This window comes from Papio anubis, chromosome X, assembly GCF_008728515.1.
Source record: "Papio anubis isolate 15944 chromosome X, Panubis1.0, whole genome shotgun sequence".
Classification (NCBI taxonomy): Eukaryota; Metazoa; Chordata; class Mammalia; order Primates; family Cercopithecidae; genus Papio; species Papio anubis.
The window spans coordinates 47,921,363-47,947,543 of NC_044996.1; the positions used below are offsets into that span (position 1 = coordinate 47,921,363).

A 26,181-nucleotide genomic window follows, 5' to 3' on the forward strand; every position below is an offset into this window, starting at 1 on the left:
GACAAGGTATAGCTCTGTCACCCAGGCTACAGTGTAGTAGAGCAATCATGACTCACTGCAACCTCAACATCCTGGGCTCAAGTGATCCGCCTACCTCAGCCTCCCAGGTAGCAAGTAGCTGGGACTACAGGCATATACCACTATGCCTGGCTAAGATTTGTACATATATATATATTTTATTGGTGGGGAATGGGGGAGAGACAGGGTTTTGTCATATTGCTCAGGCTAGTCACGAACTCTTGAGCTCAAGAAATCCACCCACCTTGGCCTCCCAAAGTGCTGGGATTATAGGCCTGAGTCACTGTGCTCACCCTATAATCTGACATTTTAAATTATAGCCATCCTAGTGCATCCTAGTGAGTATAAAGTGGTATCATGTGGTTTTGGTTTACATTTCCTTGATTACTAAACATGCCAAACACCTTTTCATGTGTATTTTGCCTAGAAATATGCTCCTATAGTCAATATTTTGCATAGACTCTTAAGGGGTTCACAGACCTTCAAAGTTACAAACCCCTAGAGAAGAGTTATTGGGTGGACACATAGAGAGAAATTGTCATGAGAGTAATTATAAATAATATTTAAACATAGTAAATAATACAAAGCGTACTTGTCTCATTTGTGCTGCTGCATATTCAGTAAGAAAACTGAAGGAATAAATTTTAACATTAATTGTACTAAAATTTTAGATTAATTTCCACTGCATGATTCTTAATGGGAGTGAAGAGGGAAGAATCCCAATTCCTATCAGAATCAGGAACATACACTACACATCATCATCTCTGAAACCAAAGAGAAACTTCATAAACTAAGTGAGTCAGGAAAGGTTACCTATATTTTTATATCTTTCTTGTACAAATGAGAAAGTACTAAATAGAATTAGAAAACCAATAGATTGATATCTACAAAACAAGGGAGGTATTTGCGTAACAGGAGAGTGAAAAGAGGTCTAAACATGTACTAAATTGAAGGATCAGTATTTTCAGGATAAGTATTAGATATTGGGAAAAAATAAACACTATTCAACAAGAGTCAACAGTTATTTTGGCTGAGCACCAGCTTACCATTGCCACTGCATCTTTACACTTATGACATATGAAGTTGTCTATTCCCAGGTGGAAAATGAACAATTTGCACAGTGGTCTGAGGAGTCACCTTCAAAGACTGGACCTTTGCTGTGACTGTTGGAGTACCAGTGGTTTTAGCTTTAGAAACTCAAAGACATTTGCTTAGGTAGCTTTTGGAGGGGCATTATACCCTGGTGACAAAATCTTTAAATGGGAGAAAAATCTACTTATGTTAGAAGCTTGCACATTGGCATTTCTTAAGGCAGTCATCCTTGGTTTCTCCATAACATCAGCTTTTAGACAATGGAATGATTTGGAGTTGTAATTAAAATCCTGAGCAGAATCCCTTGTAGGATGTTTCATTACATAACTGCAAAGACAGCAAAAAAAGATAAGCAATTCAAGCTCTCTACCTTATTTCACCTTCTCTAATGTGACCTGCCAGTTCTTCAATAAACTTTTCTCCTTTCATCCAGTAGATCATTGGCCCAGACTCTCCACTGAATCCGAAGAATGCTTTGCAGGGAATGTTCAGAGGCTTACCTGAGAATGAGAGAAAAATAAATGAGCAAATGACTCCTGATTATCAGTGGGAGACAGGAAGCGACCATTTAACATCCAAAGGAAAACTCAGAGGTGACCCAATTTTCAACTATTTTTCTAGTCATCTTATCATTGTACCTGAGAAAAATTTTAAATAGTTATGAGGGTTTCTAGAAAAGTCTTAAATTCAAAGTATAATCAAAAGTGAGAAAATAAAGTTACTCAGTTTTCTGTTTGTTTGTTTGTTTGTTTTTGAGACGGGGTCTGGCTGTGTCACCCAGGCTGGAGTGCAGTGGCGCAACCACAGCTCACTGCAGCCTTGACCTCCCTGGCTCAAGTGATCCTCCCACCTCAGCCTCCCAAGTAGTTGGGACCACACAGGGTCTCCCTGTGTTCCCAAAGCTGTTTGTTACTCAGGTTTTAAAACTGTTTATTTTTACTGCCTCCTTCTTATAATATGAAAAAAAACAAATGAAAAGACTATCTTTTTTCTTTATTTTTGAGAATATTAAGCACTGCTAACTTGAACTTACCCTTGAAGCTAACATTAATCAAAAGTATAAGTTAATTTTTGGTTGGTGAGAAGACATATCATAATATACTCTCCACTGTTATTAAAATTACATGGAAATTTGTTTATTCTGATTTTTACATGTTTTAAGAAAAATTAGGTAATATAAACTATAATGGTTATTTTTAGACATCAAATTGACTGGATTAAGAAATATTAATATCTAGATAGCTGGAATGCATTATTTCTGGGTATGTCTGTCTGGGGTTGCCAGAAAAGAGTGGTATTTGAATTTGGTGACTGAATGGGAAGATTCACTTCAGTGTGAGTGGGAAGCACCCAAGTGGCTGGGAGCCTGGATAGAACAAGAAGTCAGAATGAAGGCACTGTGTAAAATGGGGCCTCCTTGAGGTGGTCTATCAAAAAATGACTGCTCTTTTCTTGGCACTACACATAGGTACTGACAATTGCTGCAATTTCTCCTGGAAGGAATGTTTTTTACTCTCCCATTAAACAGATTCTTGTCAAATAAACACAAGAGACAGATATTTCAGCAGTCTAGTTTCTACAAATGTTGAATAAATATCCTGAAGCCTCTTGTCAATGGTTGAAAACAGGAAAACCATCCAAACATCATATGTAATACTCTGAGGAGAGTCCCAAAGTGATCAGCTCTTATGCCAGATACAGGGACTCAATGTGTGCCAGGGGATGGGCACCTCCTCTTCTAAAAGGCATGAAAGGGATCTCTGCATTTATTGGGCAAATAACCTGAAACATAATGTTTCAAGGGATTTCTAAAATCTGGCTTAGGCACAAACTCTTATCTAACATTTTATCTATTTGCTGCTGTACGGTTTTGCCTCCAGGCATTTTCAGAGTAATTCCTATGTTACTATGTGACCTGTTAGTAGAGACAGCCAACTTATGTTTGCATCTAAAGTAGGTTGAAGACTATCAAAATAAAGAGAACTTTGTGAGGTGCTGCCTCAGTGCTATGTAATAAAGTAAGTGAAGCTTCTTGCAAAGTGGCGTACATGCAGTGGATTGGCTCTCGTTGCGCTATAATTCCCCAATTTCTCTTATCAGAGAGCTCTGTGAACATCTGCATTGTGAGAAGGCTGCTCAGAGATCTTAAAAATCTAGAAATCTCAACAGTCTTAAATTTTACAGCCCTGTATTTGCTGGACACATCTTGAAATGAATAAACTCAAATTATCAATGTGTTCAGGAGAGTCTCTGGGGAAAGAGTTCAAACATCTATGTATCATTGAGTTTTATTGGATTTTAGAGCCAAAACTTTTCCAAACAAAACTGCGAGGTAAATCAAAATGTGATGACGTTGTGATGGTAGTAGAGTTTGTGTGCCTCTGTGTGTCTGTGTCTGGTGGGTAGATGGGGGGATTTAAGAAGGAAGTGGCAATTGGAGAGGAGTAGGAGCCACATCTTATAAGTCCTACCATTTATAAATAATGAAGATATACATCAGTGGTATATTGGTAAATATTTAAAACTGGCTTTCTGGAAATAATATGCATGTAAATACATAAGTTTACAAATTTTGTGGATATGAAGGATGTCACAGCGTTTATAAAATACATAAATAATAACAAAACACAATATGTTATGGTAAATTCCATGTACTCAATTGATTCTCACAGAGTGCTTTCACTGATTTTTGTGGAACCTATGTTTGCAAATGAAAAACAAGTGTAGTTCCAATATGCGTATTAGTCAATATGTTCATGAACATTAATGACAAAAGTGGAAATAAACCAATAGACGAATATCAGAATTTCACTCATTCTTCAGTTATATGAGTGACTTCTTTTGATGAATTGGATAACAGATTATATTTGCATTTCAAAGCCATACCATTGCTGTTAGAAACACTTTAAAAGAAACAGACCAAATTATCTGATGTGAAAGAATTGTAGGTGAGGGTGAAAAGATAAAATCTTTTTTTATTTTCACCACTTATCTTAATCTCCTCTTCTACCAGGATTTTCTAAAAATTTCTCAAAGGCAACAGTTTCATCTTCAATACTTTCATCTAACTCTGCTCCCCATCCTTTAATGGGCTGCATATTTTTGTAAAGGCCACAGATAGCCATCACTGGCCTTTTCTTGACAAACAATTTTTTCCATTCTGTTTTTCTCTTTAAACAATTTTCAACCTCTTTTAAAGTCTCCTTCAAATTGTCCTATTATCTCTGCTTCTTGGTATGCAGTTTTTTTCCATTGTGTCAAGGGAAGCACCATCAAGGTGGTTAATTTTCTTATGAAGTTTATAATTTCATTTCTGTATTTTCATTTACAGCAGGGATTGTTTTCTGTGGTAGTCCCAGATGCTGAGGGTTATAGAGGAATTCCCTTAGAGAAGTTCCAAGGTTGCCTCTACCAAGGCCCTACAAGTTTCACTGGTTTGGAACCAGTTTTTCTGTCAATTTTTTTGCTTTGCTTGGGGGTTTGTGCCATTTATGAGTTATGTGAATTTAGAGTCCACACCCATGCTCGGTACAGGTTTAGAGTTCCAGTTTCTCTTAAATGTTTCATTGGATTCATAGACATGGCCCTGGACTGAATGTGAATTTTCTGTACACTTTCCTGAATCAATAAGCAGAGTTTTCTAGGCCCCATTTCATAGATTTCAGGGTTTATAAATCATTCAGTTTTCTAGATTTTTGCTGGGATGTGTTCTAACTCCATACTTCACATAGATCCTGAACTCAAGCCCTTATACCCTGAATGTCCACATTTGGTTTTGATATCTCCAGGAGATCTTCAATTTCAATTTATACTTCTTTCTCTTACTTTGATCTCCCTATTTATCACTAAAGCCTGAGAATTTCCCTTACTTGCTTTCCAGTTGGGCTAAGCATGTAAATTCTTTGCCTTATGTTGACCAGCATTTCTCTGTAGTTAGAACAAGAGGTGATCTTTACCATATCAATTCATTCTACCTTATTGACTAGGTGCCTGAAATTCTACCACAAAAATCTATAAATTGTGTATCTTTGTCTTACGTAATCAGGTTAATTTTAATTTCACCAGTCTTACCAAGGAGTTAAACATAGAGTTTATATTAATGTTACTGTTAACGTATCCTTTCTTCCCTGGGCCCACATTTTGATTTGGCCTTTCAAAATAAGATAAAAAGAAGAATGGATAGTTGTGATGCCAATGTGAAAACCAGTCACCTTCCTGCTGTGCTTTATGTGTTTAACTTTGTAGCTTCACCTTTCAAGAAGTTTATTTCTTCCTTAAGATAATTCACAATTAGGGCACAAATCTTTTATCTGTATTTGTGAGAATGCCCTGAATCACATGCTCCAGTCTAGCAGGCCAGTGTCAGAACACATGGAACACTGGAGCATGTTACTTTCAGTTGTAAGACATATTTTAAGAAGACTGTTGCTAATAATGCAGTTTATGAATTAATTATTTAAAAATTTACAGGAGAGTTGAAGTCATCATTATATTAATGTCACTCTTACACATATGCAATCCAGTATACTTCTTTTTGAATGAGAGTTAAGGGGTAAAGTCATAACTCGTATATGAGGCATATTTAATTGTTATGGTTTGAATGTCCCCTCCAAAACTCATATTGAAATCCAATTGACAATGTAACAGCGTTGAGAATTAAGACCTTTGGAAGATAATTAGGTCATGAGGGCTTTGCCCTTATGAATGGAGTAATGTTATTGTAGAACTGGGTTAGTTTTTGTGAGAGTGGGCTTCTGAGAAAAGGATGAGTTGAGCTGGATTTCCTCTCTCTGTCTCATATGTGTGCCTTCTGCCATGGGATGACCCTCACCTAATGCCAACAGGTGCTGATGCTCTTGGACTTCTCAGCATCTAGAACTGAGAGCCAAATAAATCTCTTTTCCTTACAAATTTCACCATCTGTGGTCTTCTGTTACAGCAGCAGAAAATGGACTAAGATAGAAAAATTGGTACTGAGAGTGGGATTGTTGCTAACAAATATCTGAAGATGTGGGAGTGGCTTTGGAACTGGGTAATGAGCAGAGGCTAAAGGAATTTGGAGGAAAAGGCTAGAAAAATCCTGTACTGATGTGGACAGACCATAAAGAGAATTCTGGCAAGGGCTCAGGAGAAGAGAAGAGCTGTAGGGAAAGTTTGATCTTCTTAGAGATTACTTAAGGGGTTATGACCAGAATGCTGGTAGGAACATGGACAGTAAAGGCAACTGTGATGAGGTATCAGAAAGAAATGAGAAACAAGGTACTGAAAACTGGAGTAAAGGCCATCCTTGTTATAAAGTGGCAAAGAAGGTGATTAAATTGTGTCTCTGTCCAGGGCTTATGGAATACAGAGCTTTAAAGTGATACACTAGGGCATCTGGTACAAGAAATATCAAAGCAGCAAGGTATTCAGGCTACTGTATGGCTACTTTTCATTGCATATAGGGACATGTGAGAGCAAAGAGATGGCTTAAAGATGGAATTAATCCTTAAAAGGGAAGCAGAATAGAAAAATTTTGAAAATTTGCAAGCTGGCAAGATAAAGAGTGAAAAGGCATCTTTAGAAGAGAATACCAAAGGTGTGGCCAATCAACCATTTGTTAAAGGAATTAATATGCATAGAAACAAGCCAGGTGCTATCCATCAAGACAAGGGACAAAAGACCCCAAAGGTATTTTGAAGATCTTTGAGACAGCCTCTCCCATCACAAGCTCAGGGACTCTAGCAGGGCAGAATGGTTTGAGGTAAGGGGCCTGGGGTATCCTCCATGGGCTCTGATATGGTTTCGCTGTGTCTCCACCCAAATCTCATCACAAATTGTAATTGCCATGTATCCAGGGATGCACCTGGTGGGGGATGATTGGATCATGGGGGTAGTTTCCCCCATGCTGTTCTCATGACAGTGAAGGATGTCTCATGAGATCTGATGGTTTTAAAATGCGTCACAGTGTGCAAGCCCCAAGCCTTGGTGGCTTCCACATGGTGTTGGGCCTGCAAGTGCACAGAATACAAGAATTGAGCTTTGGGACCCTCCACCTAGATTTCACAGGATGTATGGAAATGCCTGGATGTCCAGGTAGAAGTCTGCTGCAGGAGTGGAACCCTCATGGAGAACCTCTGCTAGGGCAATGTGGAAGGGAACTGTGTGGTCAGAGCCTGGAAGGAGAGTCCCCACTGGGCCACTACCTAGTGGATCTGTGAGAAGAGGACCACCATCCTCCAGACCCCAGAAATGTAGATCCACTGGCATCTTGCATCATGAACCTGAAAAGCCACAAGCACTCAACACCAGCCCATGCAAACAGCTACAGGGGCTGTACCTTGCAGATCCACAGAGGCAGAGCTGCCCAAGGCCATGGGAGCCCACCCCTTGTAATAGCATGCTCTGGATATGAGACATGGAGTCAAAGGAGATTTTGGAGCTTTAAGATTTAATGATGGCCTGGCCAGGTTTCAGACTTGCCTGGGGCCTATGGCTTCTTTGTTTTGGCCAACTTCTCTCATTTGGAATGGAAACATTTACCCAATGCCTGTACCCCCATTGTATCTTGGAAGTAACTAACTTGCTTTTGATTTTACAGGCTCATAGGTGGAACAGAGTTGACTTGTCTCAGATGAGACTTTGGACTTGAACTTTTGAGTTAATGCTGGAATGAGTTAAGACTTTCGGGGGCTGTTGGGAAGGCATCACCACATGTTGAAAGGGAGGGACCAGGTGGGAGGTGATTGGATCATGGGGGCAGTTTTCCCCATGCTATTCTCATGATAATGAGGGAGTTTTCATGAGATCTGATGGTTTTAAAAGTGGCAGTTTCCACTGTGTGCTCTCTATCTCCTGCCAACATGTAAGACGTGCCTTGCTTTCCCTTCACCTTCCATCATAATTGTTAGTTTCCTGAGGCCTCCCCAGCCATGCAGAACTGTTAGTCAATTAAACCTCTTTCCATTATAAATAACCCAGTCTCAGGTAGTGTCTTTATAGCAGTGTGAGAATGAACTGACACAGGTTCATTACTCAGGGCCACCTTAGGACTCTTCTCCCTGAATCCCAGTGTAGCACCCCTCAGCCACCCAGTCATGGCTCAAGAGGACCCAGATGCAGCTAGACTTGCCAAAATGGAAGATACAATCTATAAGCCTTGGTGGAATTATGTCTGCATGCTTGCAAAATGCAAGAGTTGTGTGTGCATGGATGCTGTTGATAGCCTTGGGCCCTAGGGTAAAACAAGCCACAGGGCTAGAGCTACCGCAGACAGTTTGCACTGGGGGAATGCCTAGTGTGGTTGTAGGAGTGGGGTCACCTCAGAGACCCCAGAACTGTAGGGCCACAAGCATATAACACCAGCCTCAGAAAGCTACAGGCATGAGACTACAATCTGTGAGAATTGCTGAGTAGACTGAATCCAGCAAAGCCACAGGGTTAGGGCTGCCACAGGGTTTGGGGATCTAACCACATACCCCAGTGTACCCAGCATATGGGACAGGGAGGCAAAGCAAATTATTCTCCAGCTTTAAGATTTAATGTTGTATTCCATTTTGGGTTTTGGACTTACTTGAAACCAGTTATCCATTTTGGTATGGGAATATCTATTTTATACCTGTCCCACTATTTATTTTGGAAGCAGATACCTTCTTTAGTTTCACAGGTTCACATATGGAGGAATTTGCCCCAGGATGCATCATAGCTTAAGTCTCACCTATGTCTGATTTAGATAAGACTTCAGACTTTAGACTTTTGAGATTATGTTGTAATGAGTTAAGACTTTGGGGCTATTGGTATGGAAGGAATGTATTTTGCATTGTGAGAAGGATATAAGTTTTGAGGCACCAAGAGCAGAAAGTCTCCTCTAAAGCTCATGTTGAAATTCAATTGCCAATGTAACAGTGTTGAGAGGCAGGATCTTCAAGAGGTGATTAGATCCTGAGGGCTCTGCTGTCATGAATCAATTAATGCCATTATCACAGGATTAGCGCCATAGAGAGAGAGAGAGATAGTGTGTGTACTCCTAGTAAAAGGAAGAATTCAACTGGATTTCATCTCTCTGACTTGCACACTCATGTTATTGCTATGTGATGCCTTCTATTACAGGATGACCCTCACTAGATGTTGGTGCCATCTCAGATTTCTCAGTCTCCAGAACTGTGAGCCAAATAAATCTTTTTCTTTATTGCCCACTCTGTTGTATTCTGTTATAGCAGTAGAAAATGGACTAAGAGACCCATTAATAGTTTTTCTTACAGTACGTATCATCTGTTCCATGTGTTAAGAAGGAAGAAGCTGAAAGCCAGTGATCCCCGGGTGTAGCTTGACTGAGAGGGAGAGAAACATATATTCTCTTATTTTGAAAATAAAATTCCTATATATTTACATATATCTATATATGTATATGTATGTGTGTGTGTATATATATACACATGCATATGTATATAAATATATATATATATATTTCTATGTATATCTCTGTGTAATTTAATCACGAGGTAGTTCATCATTCCTCACACTGGCCTTTTCTATCAGTCATCCAATATATCAAGTACCCACTTGCAGCCAATATTGTAATGGTAAAAATACCAAGGTCCTTTCTTTCTCTGAGATTATTATCTCAAACTGAATGAATCATTGAGATTTAGAAACAGGCTCAGATAGGAATTAACTGACTTTTCTGAAGTCAAATTACGAACCAGCTTTGATGTTGTTTTTCAGAAATTAATGTCTTCCAATATGTAGTACCGTGTTTAATCTACTAAAAAAAAGAAAAAAAAAAAAGCAGTTCAACATTTCAGAGTGATTTTATAAAGCCATTTTAAATTCTTTATTCTAAAGAATAGCCCTCTCCCCATCATTTCTAAATTAAATGAAACAGTCACAGAGGTAAATTCTAAATTATAGTTGAGATAAAGCTATTATGAAGCTAAAGGAAGGAAGAAAGAATTTATTTCTTCCAGTAAGATACAAAGGAGATGAAAAGTTGACCGGGAGAAAATACTTGAGTAACCTTAGAATAGAATAATGATTTGGGAGAGAGAAAGAGAGATAGACAAAGAGAGACTGAGACCCATAAACTTTCTACTATTTCTGGTTTCAAAGAATGTATGTGTGAAGCCAGGTAATGTTTCTTGGGGATGGTGGGGAATATGTTCATAGTTATTTGCCTATGCTAGAGGGAAGTAACACAGCAGTAGACCTCAAAGTAAGATGAGACAGAGCACTGTTTTCTTGGTTAAACGAGTATTGTTGTTGTTGTTATTGTTGTTGTTGTTTTGGTGTACAATTGACTCAATCAGATAAGAGGTACAAAGTCCACTCGATGAGGACTTGTTTAGAGTTACAGGACTTACACAGTTGTGTCACTAAGTTGTCCCAATCCCAGTAGAAGTTTCTGTTACTGAATTTTATATAGGTTGAATGAATAAAACCCCCATTGTTACTACATATTCCACCGATTAACTTTGCTTATTTTTTCCTTTTTCATTTCCTTAGGACAGGGAGTGTGGCTCAGAGTCATAAGATCCTAGTTTTCTCAGTCGTATCTCACATTTAAGGGTACCAAATGTAGGCAAGGCAAAGACATTTCATGGAAAGAGTACTAGTGTCAGGATATCAAAGTTATAGCCCGAGCCCTTCCACTACATTGCTTTGATTTTTTTTGACAAGTCCATTCCTCTAATAAGCCACAGTTTCTTCTTCTAAAAATTATAGGATCAACTGAGAGAACCTTAAGGAGTCTTTCAGGTCTGATATTCTCATATTTTGTAGCTGGCCTAGAGTGTTAGAATTTTCCAAGTGGGATGAACTATGTCACTTTTAGTCCTAGCTCTCAAGGTGCCAGTCATTAGTTTCTTCTGCAAAATAAAAAGCATGTAAGTCTCTGTGCCTCAGGCAGCTTTTAACTTTAGCGTCAAGGTCCCTTGGCCATTTGGTTTTTGGCCTGAATCAGCTTGCTTTCTGTGCCTGGAATCCCAGTTCCTGTGTATCCCTTAACTTCTCTGTTTACTTCGCAGTGGGTTTCCTGCCTATGAACCCTACCTTGCCTTGAACCCTAGGTTCTCTCCACCTAACCTGACCCTGGCTGCTTCTGTTGGCTCTGCTGATCTTGGCTTATGACCCTGCTTTCTTTGACCCAGTGTTTTTCATATCTCAGCTTGACAAAGGAATTTTTAAAAGCTCCCCATGGAAAAGACAAAATCCTTGGACTATTAACTCACTATACTAGCAATTCCAAATTATACTCAGCAAATTGAGATGTCAGGAGAGTTGAAGCAAGCAAATATGCTGTATGTGTGTATTCAAATGTGCATATACTTGCAAAATAACTCATTTGGAATGAATTAGTAGTTCAAAATTAAATACACATGATTCTTTATATTGTGTTAGGTGAAGGAAAAAAACTAAAAATTCGCATATTGATTTAGAAATCTAGGTTTGTAGAGTAGCCAACCTATACGATCATATCAATTGCAAAATGGTTTAAGTCCATATTAAATTCATAAAGTTGTTATTTTCATTTGTTTCAAAAGTTATTTACTTGGCTCTACACTACATGGAATTAAGTGTTAAAGCTTACAAAGTTAGGTCTATTCTAGCAGCTAGACAAGAGAGTAGTAAAACTAGAACACACAGTAACCATTACTTCCTGAAAAAAAGAGGTCACCTTTGTCATTTGAGAACATCTGATTGGAAACAGAAATCTTTTTCACTTTCTCAACTTCTGTATCGTCAAACGTACTTATGAATCCCTTACTAATAAGATCACAACTTTTGGTACTAGGAATGACTTGCTAGTTAAATCCTGCTGTTCAAGTTTGGAAAAAATATGAATCAACACAAATATGACAATTCTTATTGTATACCTGAAGATTGATCCAGGTATTACATGGTGACTGAAGAAAATACTGATGTGTTTTCTGGACATTATAGTGAGATTTAAAACACAGCTGTGGAAAGTTTTAAAAAATATCTTCAAAAAATAAACAAATATGTGTCTGTGGTTTTAATGTAGGTCCCATTCACTTTGATAAATCTTGGCTGTCTGCACACCGTGACTCCAGAAATGATGTTCAAAATAATCCCACAAGGATCCTTTAATCCTTTAGAAAATGGAAATATCAAGGTTTAACGCCTAGTTGAGAAAATGAAACCCAAAGCTGTCTACATATTACTGATCAGATTCATGTCACAGTATTGATTTTCTGAAGTATTATAATAGTTCTTTTAGATTATTAATTTCCTTTGACGACAAATCCCTCTGGTCTTGCGATTCATTATACTCTATTTTGTAGCCCATATGATTTGCATGCCTTTACCCTCCACTTTTGTTCACTTAAAGCATCATCCATCAAAATATAGCTCAAGTGCCACCTATACCATGAAGCCATCCCTGACTTCCTTAATGCACACTCTGCTTTCTCTGAATCCCATTTTTATATATGTCATAGGAAGTTAAAAGTTTAGCTGTGCTCTGCTTTATATAATTATTACAACAAAATAAGCTAAGTACTTAATATATTCTGACCAAATTAATCATCACAGAAACCCAGGGAGTAAGGTATTATTGTTCTCAGTTTACAAGTGAGCAAAGAAAAGTAGAAAGAAGTTAACTTGTTTGAAGCCACAAACATTGTAAGTGGGAGAGATTTAAAACCAGACAGCTAGACTCTAGAGCCAAAGATCCTAACCACTCTTCCATACTGCATTTCGCAGGTGTTTGCCTCTTCTTCCCAAATAAATATTACAGTCTTTAAGGATGGAAACCGTATCTTATATTTCACTCTCATTTCCTTAGAGCAACTAGCGTGCTGCAAGGCACATGGTTGTGCTCAGTAGTACTTGTTTGATTCTCAAAAGCTTAGTTCAAGTTCTCTAATTTTTCTTATTTTTAAATTGGTTTTCTCTTGCAGCATTAAATGTATCTTTGCCAGTCTTCACCAATCCATTTTGGAATGAACCAGGGTACAAATAATAAATAATTGCCCTGAATTTCAAGTTTTCCCCTTCATTTGCTAACCCTTTTAAAGAGGGAGGAGGGAGAAAGGAAAGGGAAGAGGAGCCAAACTGATCTGAGTTGCCTTTTCAAAAATTCTTGCAAGGCAGACTCAACAACAAAATGGGAGAAAGGAACCTCAATGTTTATATGCCTGTGGAAATATGTCAGAGTGCTGTGTTCAGGAGATACCAATGTACGATTGTCACCATCTCTTTTTGCTTGAAATTTGGATTTTATCTTGAATTGTATATAATCTTTCTTTCTCCATGTCCATAAGTTCCTGAAGAGAGAAGGAAATGAGTTCAATATATCCACTATGGGAGAGTGTAGCAGTTATATGCCATTTAATAAGTTCGGATATTTTTGTTCTGTTATTTGAAGATAGAAGGTTACATAAATGACAGAAAATAAAGGATATTGAAGCTAATTATTGTAGTTAGCAATATCATAATAAAAAAGTCATCTTTGTTGCTGCCTCTGCTGAAGGGCATAATTTAAAAAAGTAAAGACCCATCATTGCTCACAAGAAAAGCTGGCTTCTGAGTCTTATGCAGGAATGGCTTGAATGTAATTCACAAAGTTGGTGAGGTTTCTTGTATCCTCCAGGGCTTTATCCCCAATTCCTTGAGCCATGTACTCTCCAGCTCTGGGTCTTTACATTACTACTCTTGTAAAACTGAGCCAGCCATCCTTCTAGGAATGGATTCCTAACTCCATCATTGTTCTTGCCTTTCCTATGAGTGTCCTTGACTGCCCTATACTCTAGTCACTCAGCCTTGCTAGCTTACACAACCCTTCCTCACTGTAACTTTCTACTACTCTTTGTTCCTTCCTTGGTAAAACAATTGGCTAGTCTCATCAAATAATGCCCAATCATTTGCCAGTATGGGATAAAGCTAATAAAGAAGTTCTCCATTCTTTACCATGTAATGTGCATTTTTTTTCTTGGAAAATCAATGTGCATCTTTAGCAATTTCTCAAATAGTGGGACAATTGTTAAGCAATAGGAATTGCTTAATACAGTGGAGCTTTCTAAAATTCCTCACTACTCATCTACCGACTCAAAGTCCTCAAAGCAGTTGCTCAACAATCCTTTCTCTCTCTCCTTCAAAATTTCCTTCAAAATTATCTTCCAAATTCACAGGGAACTATCCTGTTTCCTCAGTCATCCCTACTCTTCCTCTCCTCTGGATCTAGTTGTATCTTCAATAAGTTGTTCTCTGCCTTTTCCTTTATAAGCTTCTATAAAGGTATTTTTTTAATATGAAAATACTAAACGCTATAAAATTAAATAACACCCTACAATCTTCCAGTCACACTATTAATTACTTCATAAGTGTCTTGCATATAGGCTTCTGAAAACAGTGATCTCTCTATTTTGTATTTCTAAGCTTTTATATTTTATTCCATAAGTATGCCACTTCATTTCAACAAACATATAACAAGTATCTACTATGGGCAAGATTCTTTCCTAGGTGTTTGGGGATATGTTAAATATGTCAGTTTCTGCCTTCAAAGATTGCAGTGTCACTAATTTATCGAAGATAGTTTCATAGCATTTCTTAGATTGGTAGTTTTCTTATCACTTGTTTTTCTTCAGTCTTCTGAACTTTTCATAAACTTCCTAGGGCCAGGGCTGTGCCTTACACTGTTCCATATTTTTCCACAGTGTGAAGGTTGTAAAAGAAATAGATCAGGAGTGACCTAGTTGGGGAAAATATCTCAAAGTCAATTGTTCTGTTACACCCACCTCTCTACTTGACTGGAACCAACAGGGACCTCAATATTCTTCCACTTTGGTCCATTTCTTACACTGTGTTTTATTTACTTCTGTAGTCAAAAATCCGATTAAAAACAGCCTCTTTCCCCTGAAGCTCTCAAGTTAAAAAGACACTTATAGTTCAGTTTTCTGTACAAACTGTACAACAAATTCCTGAAGAGCTGCCATTTTTCTGTATTTTTTTTCTCTTCGGCCTACATACACAGGCGCACACACACACACACACACACACATATATGTATACACTAGTATAGATATTTTATTTTCTATCTATCTATATCCCTCTATCTATTCATCTGTCATTTATCTATTTATTACTTGACCCCACCCCACCCCGAATGATATGGCATTTTCTCCCTGAATTAATTACATCAGTCTTTACCACAGCTCTCTTACATAGTGTATGTGTGCACATGAGTATGTAGTAGGTAAATCAAAAATTATCTCAAATATAATCTGTTGACCAGAGTTGTACATTTGCTATGTATTTGGCTCTGCTGATCACCTGAAGAGAGAGCAAGAAGAAACACCATAGTAAACAGCTCAACATGAAAAATGTTCTTACAGAATTTGCACTTGGTTACATGGTATATAGTAAAACTTTAACATTAAAATTGCTGCTTCTCCTGTCGGTGGGTGGGGTGGTGGGAGAGAGAACATTAGAAAAAATAGCTAATGCATGCTGGGCTTAACACCTAGGTGATGGGTTGATAGGTGCAGCAAACCACCATGGCACATGTTTACCTATGTAACAAACCTGCACATCCTACACATGTACCCCAGAACTAAAAATAAAAATTAAAATTAAATTGCTGCTTCTTTAGAACAAAGATTCCCAAAGCAAGGGACCAAATAGCATAGACAAGATTTTTTAAAGTATATTTAATATTTTACATACTTTAAAAAGGAGAATTATTACAAGTTCTTTAAAACAACCATTAAAATATAAGCAATTTGCTTGATGCCAACTATTCTTGTCTACTTGTTAAGGCTCCACTGGCAAATGAGGTTAGCCTATGTATGGTACCATTACAATTAAGTTATATATTATGCAGATATCTTAATCGAGTTGATGGATAATTGTTTAGCTTGTATTTTTTCTTACTCAAATATTTCAGCAACTCGGTGAAAATGTTGTGTATGTGTTTTAAATATATATTCGATTATTTTAAAACCTGGATTTAAGCTGTATTCTACATGACTAAGCAATCTAAAAATCAGCCTGTTGTTGTATATAAGAGCTGCACATACAATTTGTTGGAAGGTACAACATTCTGTTTTGTATTATTGTTGTGTATATTGCTAACCTCCCTTACTATACTGTAAGCTCTTTGGCAGGTCACATAACTGCAAACCTCTGCAAAGCCTAGCACAGTGTTTTGCACATTGTGTGCTTTCAGTACATGCTAAATTAATGAACTAAACTAGCTTCCAAGAGACCTTGCATAAGCAATACTCCAACATCTATATTCTAAGTACTTCATGTACTTGAAAGTAATATAACTACATGTCTTCAAAATGCATTTCATAATTCATGTTTTTGACTATTTCTGACTTGTCCTTTCATCCAACTTAATCTGAGACAGTGAGGTTATGCTATTTATCTTTACATAGAGAAATCAAACACACATTTGATACCCACCAAGATTCTTTCAAAAGACATATGGAGAAGAATGGATGCAGATAAAGTTAGATACAGCATTGCCTATCTTTCTCTAATGCAGTTAGAAGGGAACTTTGAGATCATCATCTCATCCTCTCATCTTCTCACTCTAGATGAGAAATAGAGGGCACAGTTGTAAATGACTTGTCCAAGAACACACACTGACTGTTGGCAGAGCTTGCAATGTAGTCCAAATGCCTGCCTCTAAGTTTAATGCTTTTTCCAATATAGCAGCTATCTGTGGCCCTTACATTGTGAGACCCCTGTCACATCTTCCTGAGGGGCTTTTTCTTGGCTTTCAACCTCTTCCCTTTTCCAGTTTTTTTTTTTTTTTTTCTGTAGACTTTTGCCATATTTGTTTTCCCTAAGCATAGGTGTATTCATTACACAACTTTGCTTCAAAATATGAAATAGTCCTCATGATCTACCAATGTAAATGGCTCTCAATAGGGGGAAATTGTGCCCTAGAGGGAGCATTTGGTAATATCTGGGATGTAGTTACTTCCCAAAACTGAGGGATGGGGTGTTATGAGCATCTGGTGGTATAGGCCAGGTATTCTTCTAACCATCTTACAGTGCATAGGACATCCCCCACAACAAAGAATAATCTAGTCCCAAATGTCAATAGTGCTGAGATTGAGAAAACCTATTCTAGAATTAGAGGATTTTCTTTTGATTTATCTTAACTTTCTTTTCCAGAATTATTTCCTACAACCTTCCCACACTTAGAAAAATTGATTGAAGTGTTTTCTATTTTTTATAGATGTGCTATACTTTCCCATTGCCCTGATTTTGCTTGGCTTGAAATGGTTTTCCTCATCTGTCTATATTTTTCTTATTTGTTAAAGACTGAAGTATATAACCTGCTCCATAAAAACCTTCTTTGATTCTTACAACCAGATCATCTTTTCTCTTTTCAAGGCTCATAGAAATGTGAATGTAGACTGTTTTTATTTTTGAAAATCTTATATATTATTTTGTCAAAGTCTGATTGTTAGACTCTGAAGCATCTATGAGAAAATGTATACTAAGTTTGGAGTCCAAAGACTTCTAACTCCACCATTTACTAAATGTGTTTAATCTTACACACGTCATTTCACCCCACCAAGCCTCATACTTTTCATCACTGAAATGGGACTAATAATGCCTACTTCCTAAAGGTGGTCAGAGGATGAAGTAAAATTTTATGAATAGAAGTGCTTTGTAAGTTTTAAAGCACTGTGCCAATATGAGGGGTTGTTATTTTTATTGCAAGGGGAGCTAGCTCTTGAAAGGCAGTTAAAGTTTCTATTTAACCTCGTGTTGGGAATAAACAGTCATTGACCATACTGCAAATTTTCTGGCTGGCCTTGTATGAGGGCAGGACATACGCTTAAGTCGACTTTAATTTTCCCCATGATGAACACAGTGTGTTCTTTGTGCCTTGCATCTACCCAGTATGGTGGTAAGGAAAATGCTTCCTTTTTCTGGAGAAGAAAGAGAACAGGGGAGTGCACCAACCAATTATTCACAACAGGAATGCTAGGGGCAACAAGAGGCCTGCAAAACATTTTTCTCTGCAGTCAAATACACCCAGTTCATAAAGAATGCCCTAATTTACTTCTAGTTCCTTGCAAGGGCATTTTTGGAAGTGTTGCCCTTGCCATCCCAGAATCCCCAGAATGCAGCTGTCCTTTGTCAGCCAAAGTTTAAGAATAAAATATATGAGTAGTAATAAGAAGAAATCTGACTTGGGGTTTTTATTCTTAGATGATAACTTGTCATATTTGTGGAGGTCTTGCTAATTATATTTTGTATAACACAAATACCTATGGAAATTAAGGCTGAATAAGAAGCCCTGGAGCTTGAGATAATAACTATACAGATGTTTCACTAGAGGTCACTCTTGCAATCTAAGAACAAAATTGTGAAAAGAGGAAAACACAGCAAAACAAAACAAAAAGCAAACCACCATCAACAACAACACAACAATGCACATGACATCAATGCAAAAAACAAGGATATAGTTTTTCATTTGAAATCTATGAAGATGCTCTTAAAATGATCAAATAAATTGGTAAGGAATCGAGCTGTCATTACGGAGTATGAGAGAGCTAAAAAGTAACAATTGCTCTACTTGGCAGGCAGGCAGGCAGATAGGTAAGTGGCCAGTTCCTCCAGGGCTTGGGACATCAATTTACAGCTGCCCTGAAGTGATTAGCTTGATATAGATCTAAGTAGACTGGAATGACATACACATTTTAAACCAACTGAGTAGCTGGTAAGAGGAATTGCAGGAATTCAATGTTGCAACATAGTAAAACATAAATACTCTTTGTACCTGTTTGTTTAATTTTGTTTAATGAACAGTAGCTGTTATAGTGAAAATTCACTTCTTAAACAGATGGAAAATGTCTAAATGAGTGGGCTTAAAATCACCCTATGAGTTGTCTCAAGGGTAGGCACATATTTGTGCATTACAGATCACTATCTATATGTTTTATGATGTAAAGGTTTGAACTCTACTCTTGCATCTCCATACCCTTCATTCTTTCTGCAAACCTAATTGGCCTGCATAGTGCCTGAAATTCCATCTATCATCTCTTTCTCAGGTTAATGCATTTTACTTTCAGTTGTCCCTTATTAAAACTTTTAAACTCCCAGGGGAAGAGGAACAGCAGATAGTTTTTCCCATCATTCAAACCTCAATTCATTTTTAAGATCCTCATTACGGCACCTGCCATGAAGTTCCAAAGGGAGATAGGACATGTGACTCTGGAGGAAATATTGATGAGGTCCAGAGGAGCAGGAGGAGAGTTATGGGTGGTAAACCTGAAGCACCACTGGGGAGCACTTGAGTAGAGAGGGGAGCATGGAAAAGAACATCTGGATAATAAAGTTTTCAGATTTTGTCAAGCTAGTAGTATGAGATAGATTTAAAAATTTTAGCCTTTCATCTGCTTATCAAATCAACATGATTGTTAAGAGATCTTTACCATATTGCTCTATGAAATAAAGGGATAGTAAAATAATGAATGTTATTACTAAATAGAGTCTAATAAACAAGTTCTAGACCAATAATAACTCAAAGGAATATTGAACCAAGTAAGTTTGGTCTTTCTGACATATCTTTTTTCTTAATGACATGTTTAAAACAAAAACAAAGCCATAAAAGTGGGCTTTGGTTTCACAACCTAGGATGTCTTGTTTACCAAGGCACATTAGCAAAATGTCACCATAAAGTCCCACTGAGACTTAAGTGCTTTTCAAGAATTTCAACCCCCATTGCCTGGGAGAATGACAGACAGCTATGTTGGAATGAGGGGAATAAAATTACAGGATTGAGTCTGGAAGACTAGCTAAGTCATTTAGGGAAACTGTTTTTACAATGTACCTCTTTGAAGAAAATCAGGTGATGTCTAAGCTTCTGTCTAAACCTAGAGAATGAAGTGGTTACATGACTTAATTATCTCCAATAATTTAAGCCTAAAATAGACCTCCTTTGCCTCAGTTTTTCAGATTCAGGTCTCTGCCAAATTTTTATAGGAAATTGATTTCACCACTCACTTTTCTCTGAATGCAGTGATGGATCCAAAAGTAATGCAGAAAAAGTGACTCTTACTGAACAACTTAGCCCTCACCTATTTATACTGCTGTTTTTACTGTGTTCTATATCCTTGGGAAATTTTACCCTTTCTTATTAACACCAACCACTTTCACAATTAATGAAAAGTGGAAGAAATTGTCAGCCAGAAAAACTCTGTTGATAAACAAAAAACAAAACTCAGAATATATTTAAAACAAAATAACAGATACTTCTGAGAAAAATTCAGCAGCTGCTGGAAGACATTTGAAAGGAGTAATTTATTCCCTTTTACCTAGAAGGCAAAAATTGATGGCTAAGAACCTGTTCTCTGCAACATGAACTGACTGCAACTTGGAAGCTCAAAAAAATCTAAGCAGTGACCTAGAGAAAAGGACAAAAAGGCACAGCAAGTTTTATGTTCAGGGTGTGTTTCATCCAAAAGAGATAAAATTGGGCCATGTTAAAAATAAGTAAGCCTCTCTAAGAATTGCATCTAGTTTTGTACTAGGACTCTTGAGAAGGTCACAGGGAAAGCAGAGACGTGTCCAAGTCTAGAAGACGATGGATTCCAAATCCCATCCCACAGAGGAATGTGGAAGATGAAGCAAGAGCCATGTAAATTAAGATAATCAAAGAAAGAGAAATTAACTGGAGGGAAAACACCTGGGTTCTAGTCCAAGATTATTTACTCATTTTACATTATATAACACAGAATAAATAACAACTTATCTATATAACTTGTTATAATGTCATTAGAATGTAGATCTAGGAGGGCAGGGATTTTTATCTGCGAAGTTCATGGCTGCATCCCTAGAGCCTGGAAGAGTAATTGACATGTAGTAGGCTCTCATAAACATTTGCTGAAAGACTGAATGAGTGAGGTGCATCTCTCTCATCTGTAAAGTATAATTTGTCTAGGCATATTGTGACGATTGGGTGACAGAATGCATGTACATGGATTAATCCAGGTTTTGTGTGTCTAAAGTTTATACAAGTCAAGGGGGAGTGTCTTAAGAAGAATGCAAGATTACAAATATAAAATTAAGTACCAAATTGATTATTTTTAGGATGAGGAAAAAACTGGTATATGTGAAACATTTTAAAAGCTGATAAATGCCACAAACATCACAAAATCCAGAAAAAAAACCTACATATTTTCATGAATTAACTGCCTGACATACTTCAATAATAACTTTTATTAGTTACATTTTTATTGCATATACTTTGTTTTTCTCTTCATATGACAACTTTGTAATATTTTCTATAAACAGAATGGAAAGGCAATTCAATAGTTCCTCTAGTATGGTTGACTGAGATTTGTTTTTTGTTAATAAGTTTAGGATTTTTCTTCAGCTTTATAACTTGTTATTGCTAATGTCATGTAAAGTTTGACAATTGCTGTCAAATTTGGGGAACACCTACCCATTTAAAAAATCAGTTTTCTCTCAATTTTCTTTTAGATATAAATTATTTTTTCACAGACTGATTTTAGCTCTATATATTTCAAAGCTTATTTCTCTTACATTCACTTCTACTTCTGTTGCCAAACACTTTAGGACATGTTATTATCCTGAAATGACTTCTGGTTCTGTAGCCTCTGGCCCTTGATTTACTCAGCAGAGTGGGTGGCAGGATGATTTCGTGGAAGTCATTTGATACTGGGGTGGCTAGCATAATTTAACTATATACAGAAGTGACTGTGCACTGAATATGTCCTGCTAAACCCAAATTAAATATTTCACCAACTTAACTTCTACTTAACTAAAGCCCTAAAATTTTCATGGTCACTCCAATGCTACCAGACAAGAGAAGAAGCATCTAAGTTAAGTTCAGTTAAAATATCTTCAGAAAGCTTTACAAAAACATATAGTCAGATAAAAGCATTGCTAAAGCTACTCTAGGAGGTTTGGAGGGGGTTTGTAAGGCTTATGCTTCATTAGCTTCATTGCAAATCAACCTGTGAAGATAAGAGCACTTTGCAAAGTGCAGAGTGTTATACAAATACAGATAATAATGACGATAATGATAGTGGCAATGACAACAATGATGATGATTGTGTAACGTAAAAGATCTTAAATTTTGTAGAAGATGACAAGTTATGGGAGAAGCCACACTTGGAATCAGTCTGATGCTGTGTCTACTCTCCTCTCTTAAACATCTCTGGTAGGAACCAAATCCTAATTGTCTTATCCGAATCTTAGGAAGCAGGAGAGAAAACTGTTGGCTTATATAACTACATAATTTATGTAGTGATTCCATAAAAAAGGGCCTCTAAATTCTGGTCCTAACAATGTCAAGAATTCCCTGGATTACCACTCTTATTTTTACTATGCAATTTTGAAGAAAAATATATAATGATGAAAAATAGCTACTAATTCACTAATGGTTTAACATAAATTGGTATTTTATTCATCATAACAGCATTTGTACACAACTCAAACATGCCAGTGGTGTATATATGAATAAGACATAATATTGATTCAATCTTCAGGTATACTTATATGCTTATGGCACAATATGCCTTTGCAGTTTCTAAGCCAATTCTGACTTCAGCAGATAGTACATTAGAACAGTCCATCCTATCCATGGGTGGGTCTGGAATTCATCTTCCTGTCTTGATATTCTTTAAGCTACCATGTCCACTATAGTTCCGAAGCAATCAGCTGGCATCATATAAACAAAAGGGTCAATCAATCTCTCTCTGTACACATCACAGCCCTAAATAGCTTGCTCCTACCTACTCTGAGCACTGCCTAATCAACTGCTGATTCCTCTGCCACTTAATCTCATTATTCTTTCTCCCACTTATAGTCCTACTTCAAACTTCAGGACTGGCATTTAATAATGCATTGTTACGGAGAATTTTGCCTTCCTTCCTTGACTGAAATTTTTGTTTTCTTTTTGAGCTATGTTGCTTTAGGCCACTGATATAGTTTGGATGTTTGTCCCCTCTAAATCTCATGTTGAAATGTGAACCCCAAGGTTGAAAGTGGGGCCTAGTGGGAGTTGCTTGTGTCATGGGGACAGAACCCTTATGAAGGGCTTGGTGCCATTCTCATGGTAATGAGCTCTCCAGAGCTCTATTAGTTCATGTAAGAACCGACTATTTAAAGAGCCTGGCATTTCCTCCCCTTTTTCTCACTTCCTCTCTCACCACAGGACAAACCTACTCCCCTACTTCCCCTTCACCTTCCTCCATGGGTAAAAGCTTCCTAAGTCCTCATCAGGAGCCTAGTAGATGTGGGTGCTATGCTTTTACAGCCTGCAGAATCATGAGTCAAAGAAACGTGTTTTCTTAATAAATTACTCAGTCTCAGGTAGTCCTTTATAGTAGTGCAAAATGTACTAACACAGCCACCTAAAGTAAATACTCTGTTTTAGCTACACCTGGCTCCCAGAAACTCGTATCCAGGGGCACCCTGGCTAGGTTTTCCCTGGTCCCCAGAGAGGAAACCAGATAACAGGGCTAGCCTATGTTATCCTTAAGGTGAGCCCTAGGTATTCATATGTGCCCTAAGTCACAGTCTTCTCCCTGCCATGTTTACACAATTCTTACAAATTCCCTGATGGATGGATTTGAACTCCAGTCCATTTGGCCAGGACAATGACACTCTAATTTGTTCTAGTCCCTCAATTTTTATTACTTGTGTGTGTGGGGGGGGGGGGGGGGGGATGGATGTGGTGTCCTGTATTTATTCATCATCAATAAACACATTTTCAGCATTTCATCTGCTTTGAAGTATTATCAGTCCTAAACGCCAGATTGGTGCTCCTTGGCTATTCACCATAGTCCAGATCAACCACATCTCTTCATATAGCACATCTCTTTAAATAAGACACACTGGGATGATCGCTAACCATCAAGAATCATGCTCCCCAGCTGTGCCAGGACCCCTCACCCTAGTCCTAGACTGACCTATCCTTTCTGCTTTACTGATTTATGTGGCTAAAGCCCCACATGTCTCAAAATTTTTAAATGATCAATTTGGATACTGTTTTTATTCAGTCATCTATGATTCTCATTATTTAATGTGTTATCCTTAATGTCTCTACCTAGATTATGAACTCTTTCAAGAAGGAAACCATTCCTTGTTCTTACATCTTTCCACATTCCTAGTACATAATGAATGTTAGCAGACTGCATTTAAATTTTCCAGAGAGGAGTCAGGATACATGAGGTGGAGAATTAAAAGGATTGGGAGAGAAGTCACAGTTAAGTGGGAATCTATGTCCCAGTCCTCTAACTGTCCTCCTGGCTTTACATGAAACATCATTAGAGAATATTGTATGCAGACATTGCAGTACAGGTGAAAGAGCAATTAATTGACTAAGAACATGGCATTTGAGTCAGGCAGAACAGGATTTGATCTCTGGATTCAATTCCCAGCTTTCTCACTTTCTAGTTGTGGGTATTTGGTCAAGACACATATTCTATTCACCTTAATTTCTTCATTTATACAATTGTGAAGGTAGCAGTATCTATTATACAATGCTTTGTGATGACTAAATGATATGGCACGCTAAAATGCCCAACACAATGTATGAGTCATAGTAATGCTCCATAAAGGGTAGCTTTTATGTTGTTACTATAGCTACTTTTTTGTAGCTTGAGGCCTAAACGCACCATGAGTTTCTATGCATGGATAATACATGCCAAGGAAGCAGCTGCAATTCTATTTTTAGATTATTTTCCATAAATTTCCAATGATAATAATAATAGCAACTAGCATTTATTGAACACTTATCCTATATTGGCTAGATTTCCTACCACAGGAAAAAGTTCATTGGATAATACCATCTAGCTGTAAGCCTCATGCAAATAATATTCATGCTCTAAAAGACATGATTCCCTGTATTTGGTGGCATGAGGATTTCCAATCTGAAAGTTTACTTTGGATCTGACACATTTTTCCCTGAAAATATGATACTTTTTTTTGTAGCTTAACTACCTCATGTATCCATTGATTTATAAAATGTACTTGTCTACAATGATTAGACAAAAAATTAGAATAAGTTTTTTACATGGAAATTCAAAGTAGGATCATTTAGAAGCAGTTTTTTGATAACTTTAAGAATGGCACCTACCATATTTGTCTTTGCAATTTTCAAGATACCATGTGGGGAGATATGTACACCATTGCTAAGGAAACTAGTTACACGATATAATAGCTCTTAAGAAATGAAGCTAGCCTTACTCAACTTTGGGTGTTCGTTGCTTCCTCAGTTCACTAAAAATTCACAAGGAGATAAAGAGGAATTAGTCTCATTTCCAGGGTAAAAAAGCCTTAAAGGTCATTTTTCCTTTACATTTTTCCTTCACAGCCTCCCAATTGAAATCTTAATCAATTCATCATATTATGTCTAGTGTTTAAGTGACTTATTTGGATCTGCCTTTTTATTATTAGTTTCACCTTTGATTTTTCTATATTAGCTGACATGGAAGGTGTTGATGTTGCTGTACCCGTTATATAAAGTCACAAGAATAGAAGTGAACAAGGGCACCCATTCCAGATGAGAGAGTAAGTGGGGGCATATGTCCATTAATATGAGATCTCAGGATGGGATGAGGAAGGGGAAGGGATATGTAAGCAACATAGTCCAACCAGAAGAAAAGATCAGGGGTCAGGAGTCTATGTTCTAGTTCAAGCTATGGGACATCAAGCAAATGATTTAACCTCTCTGGGCCTCAGTTTCCTCCTCTGCTAAAGGTAGATGATAATGTTTACTTAACTTCACAGGTTTGATGTGAGGATCAAATATGTTTCATCTTCCTCACCCTCTGCATTCAATTAATCATCAAATTTTGATGGTTTTACCTACTAAGTATGTTTTGAACTTCTCCATTCCTTACCATCCATCCTAGAGCACCTTAAAGTCATTTTCACTTCTTGCCTGTGTTACTCTAATTGCCTCCTAACTTGTCGTAGTGCATTTTAAGAGGCAACAACTTCTTTATAGGTCTTCCAGTCAAGAAATAATTCTATTTTCCTATCCCTGAATCTGTCTAAGTGTCTGTACTTTATAAGGAACTTTACTTCTTTTTTTGTAAGTATATGCTATGGACTGAATTGTGTCCCACC

At 37.3% G+C, this 26,181-nt stretch overlaps 1 protein-coding gene across 1 annotated transcript in view; it reads right to left on the reverse strand.

The window, feature by feature from the left end:
* The window catches only part of IL1RAPL2 (interleukin 1 receptor accessory protein like 2), a 1,212,980-nt gene that overhangs the window by 57,633 nt on the left and 1,129,166 nt on the right, over positions 1–26,181 (reverse strand). The window contains exon 6 of the mRNA XM_021932495.2: positions 1,481–1,610. Coding sequence (XP_021788187.2) covers positions 1,481–1,610 — 130 coding nt within the window. The remainder of the gene's footprint in view (positions 1–1,480; positions 1,611–26,181) is intronic.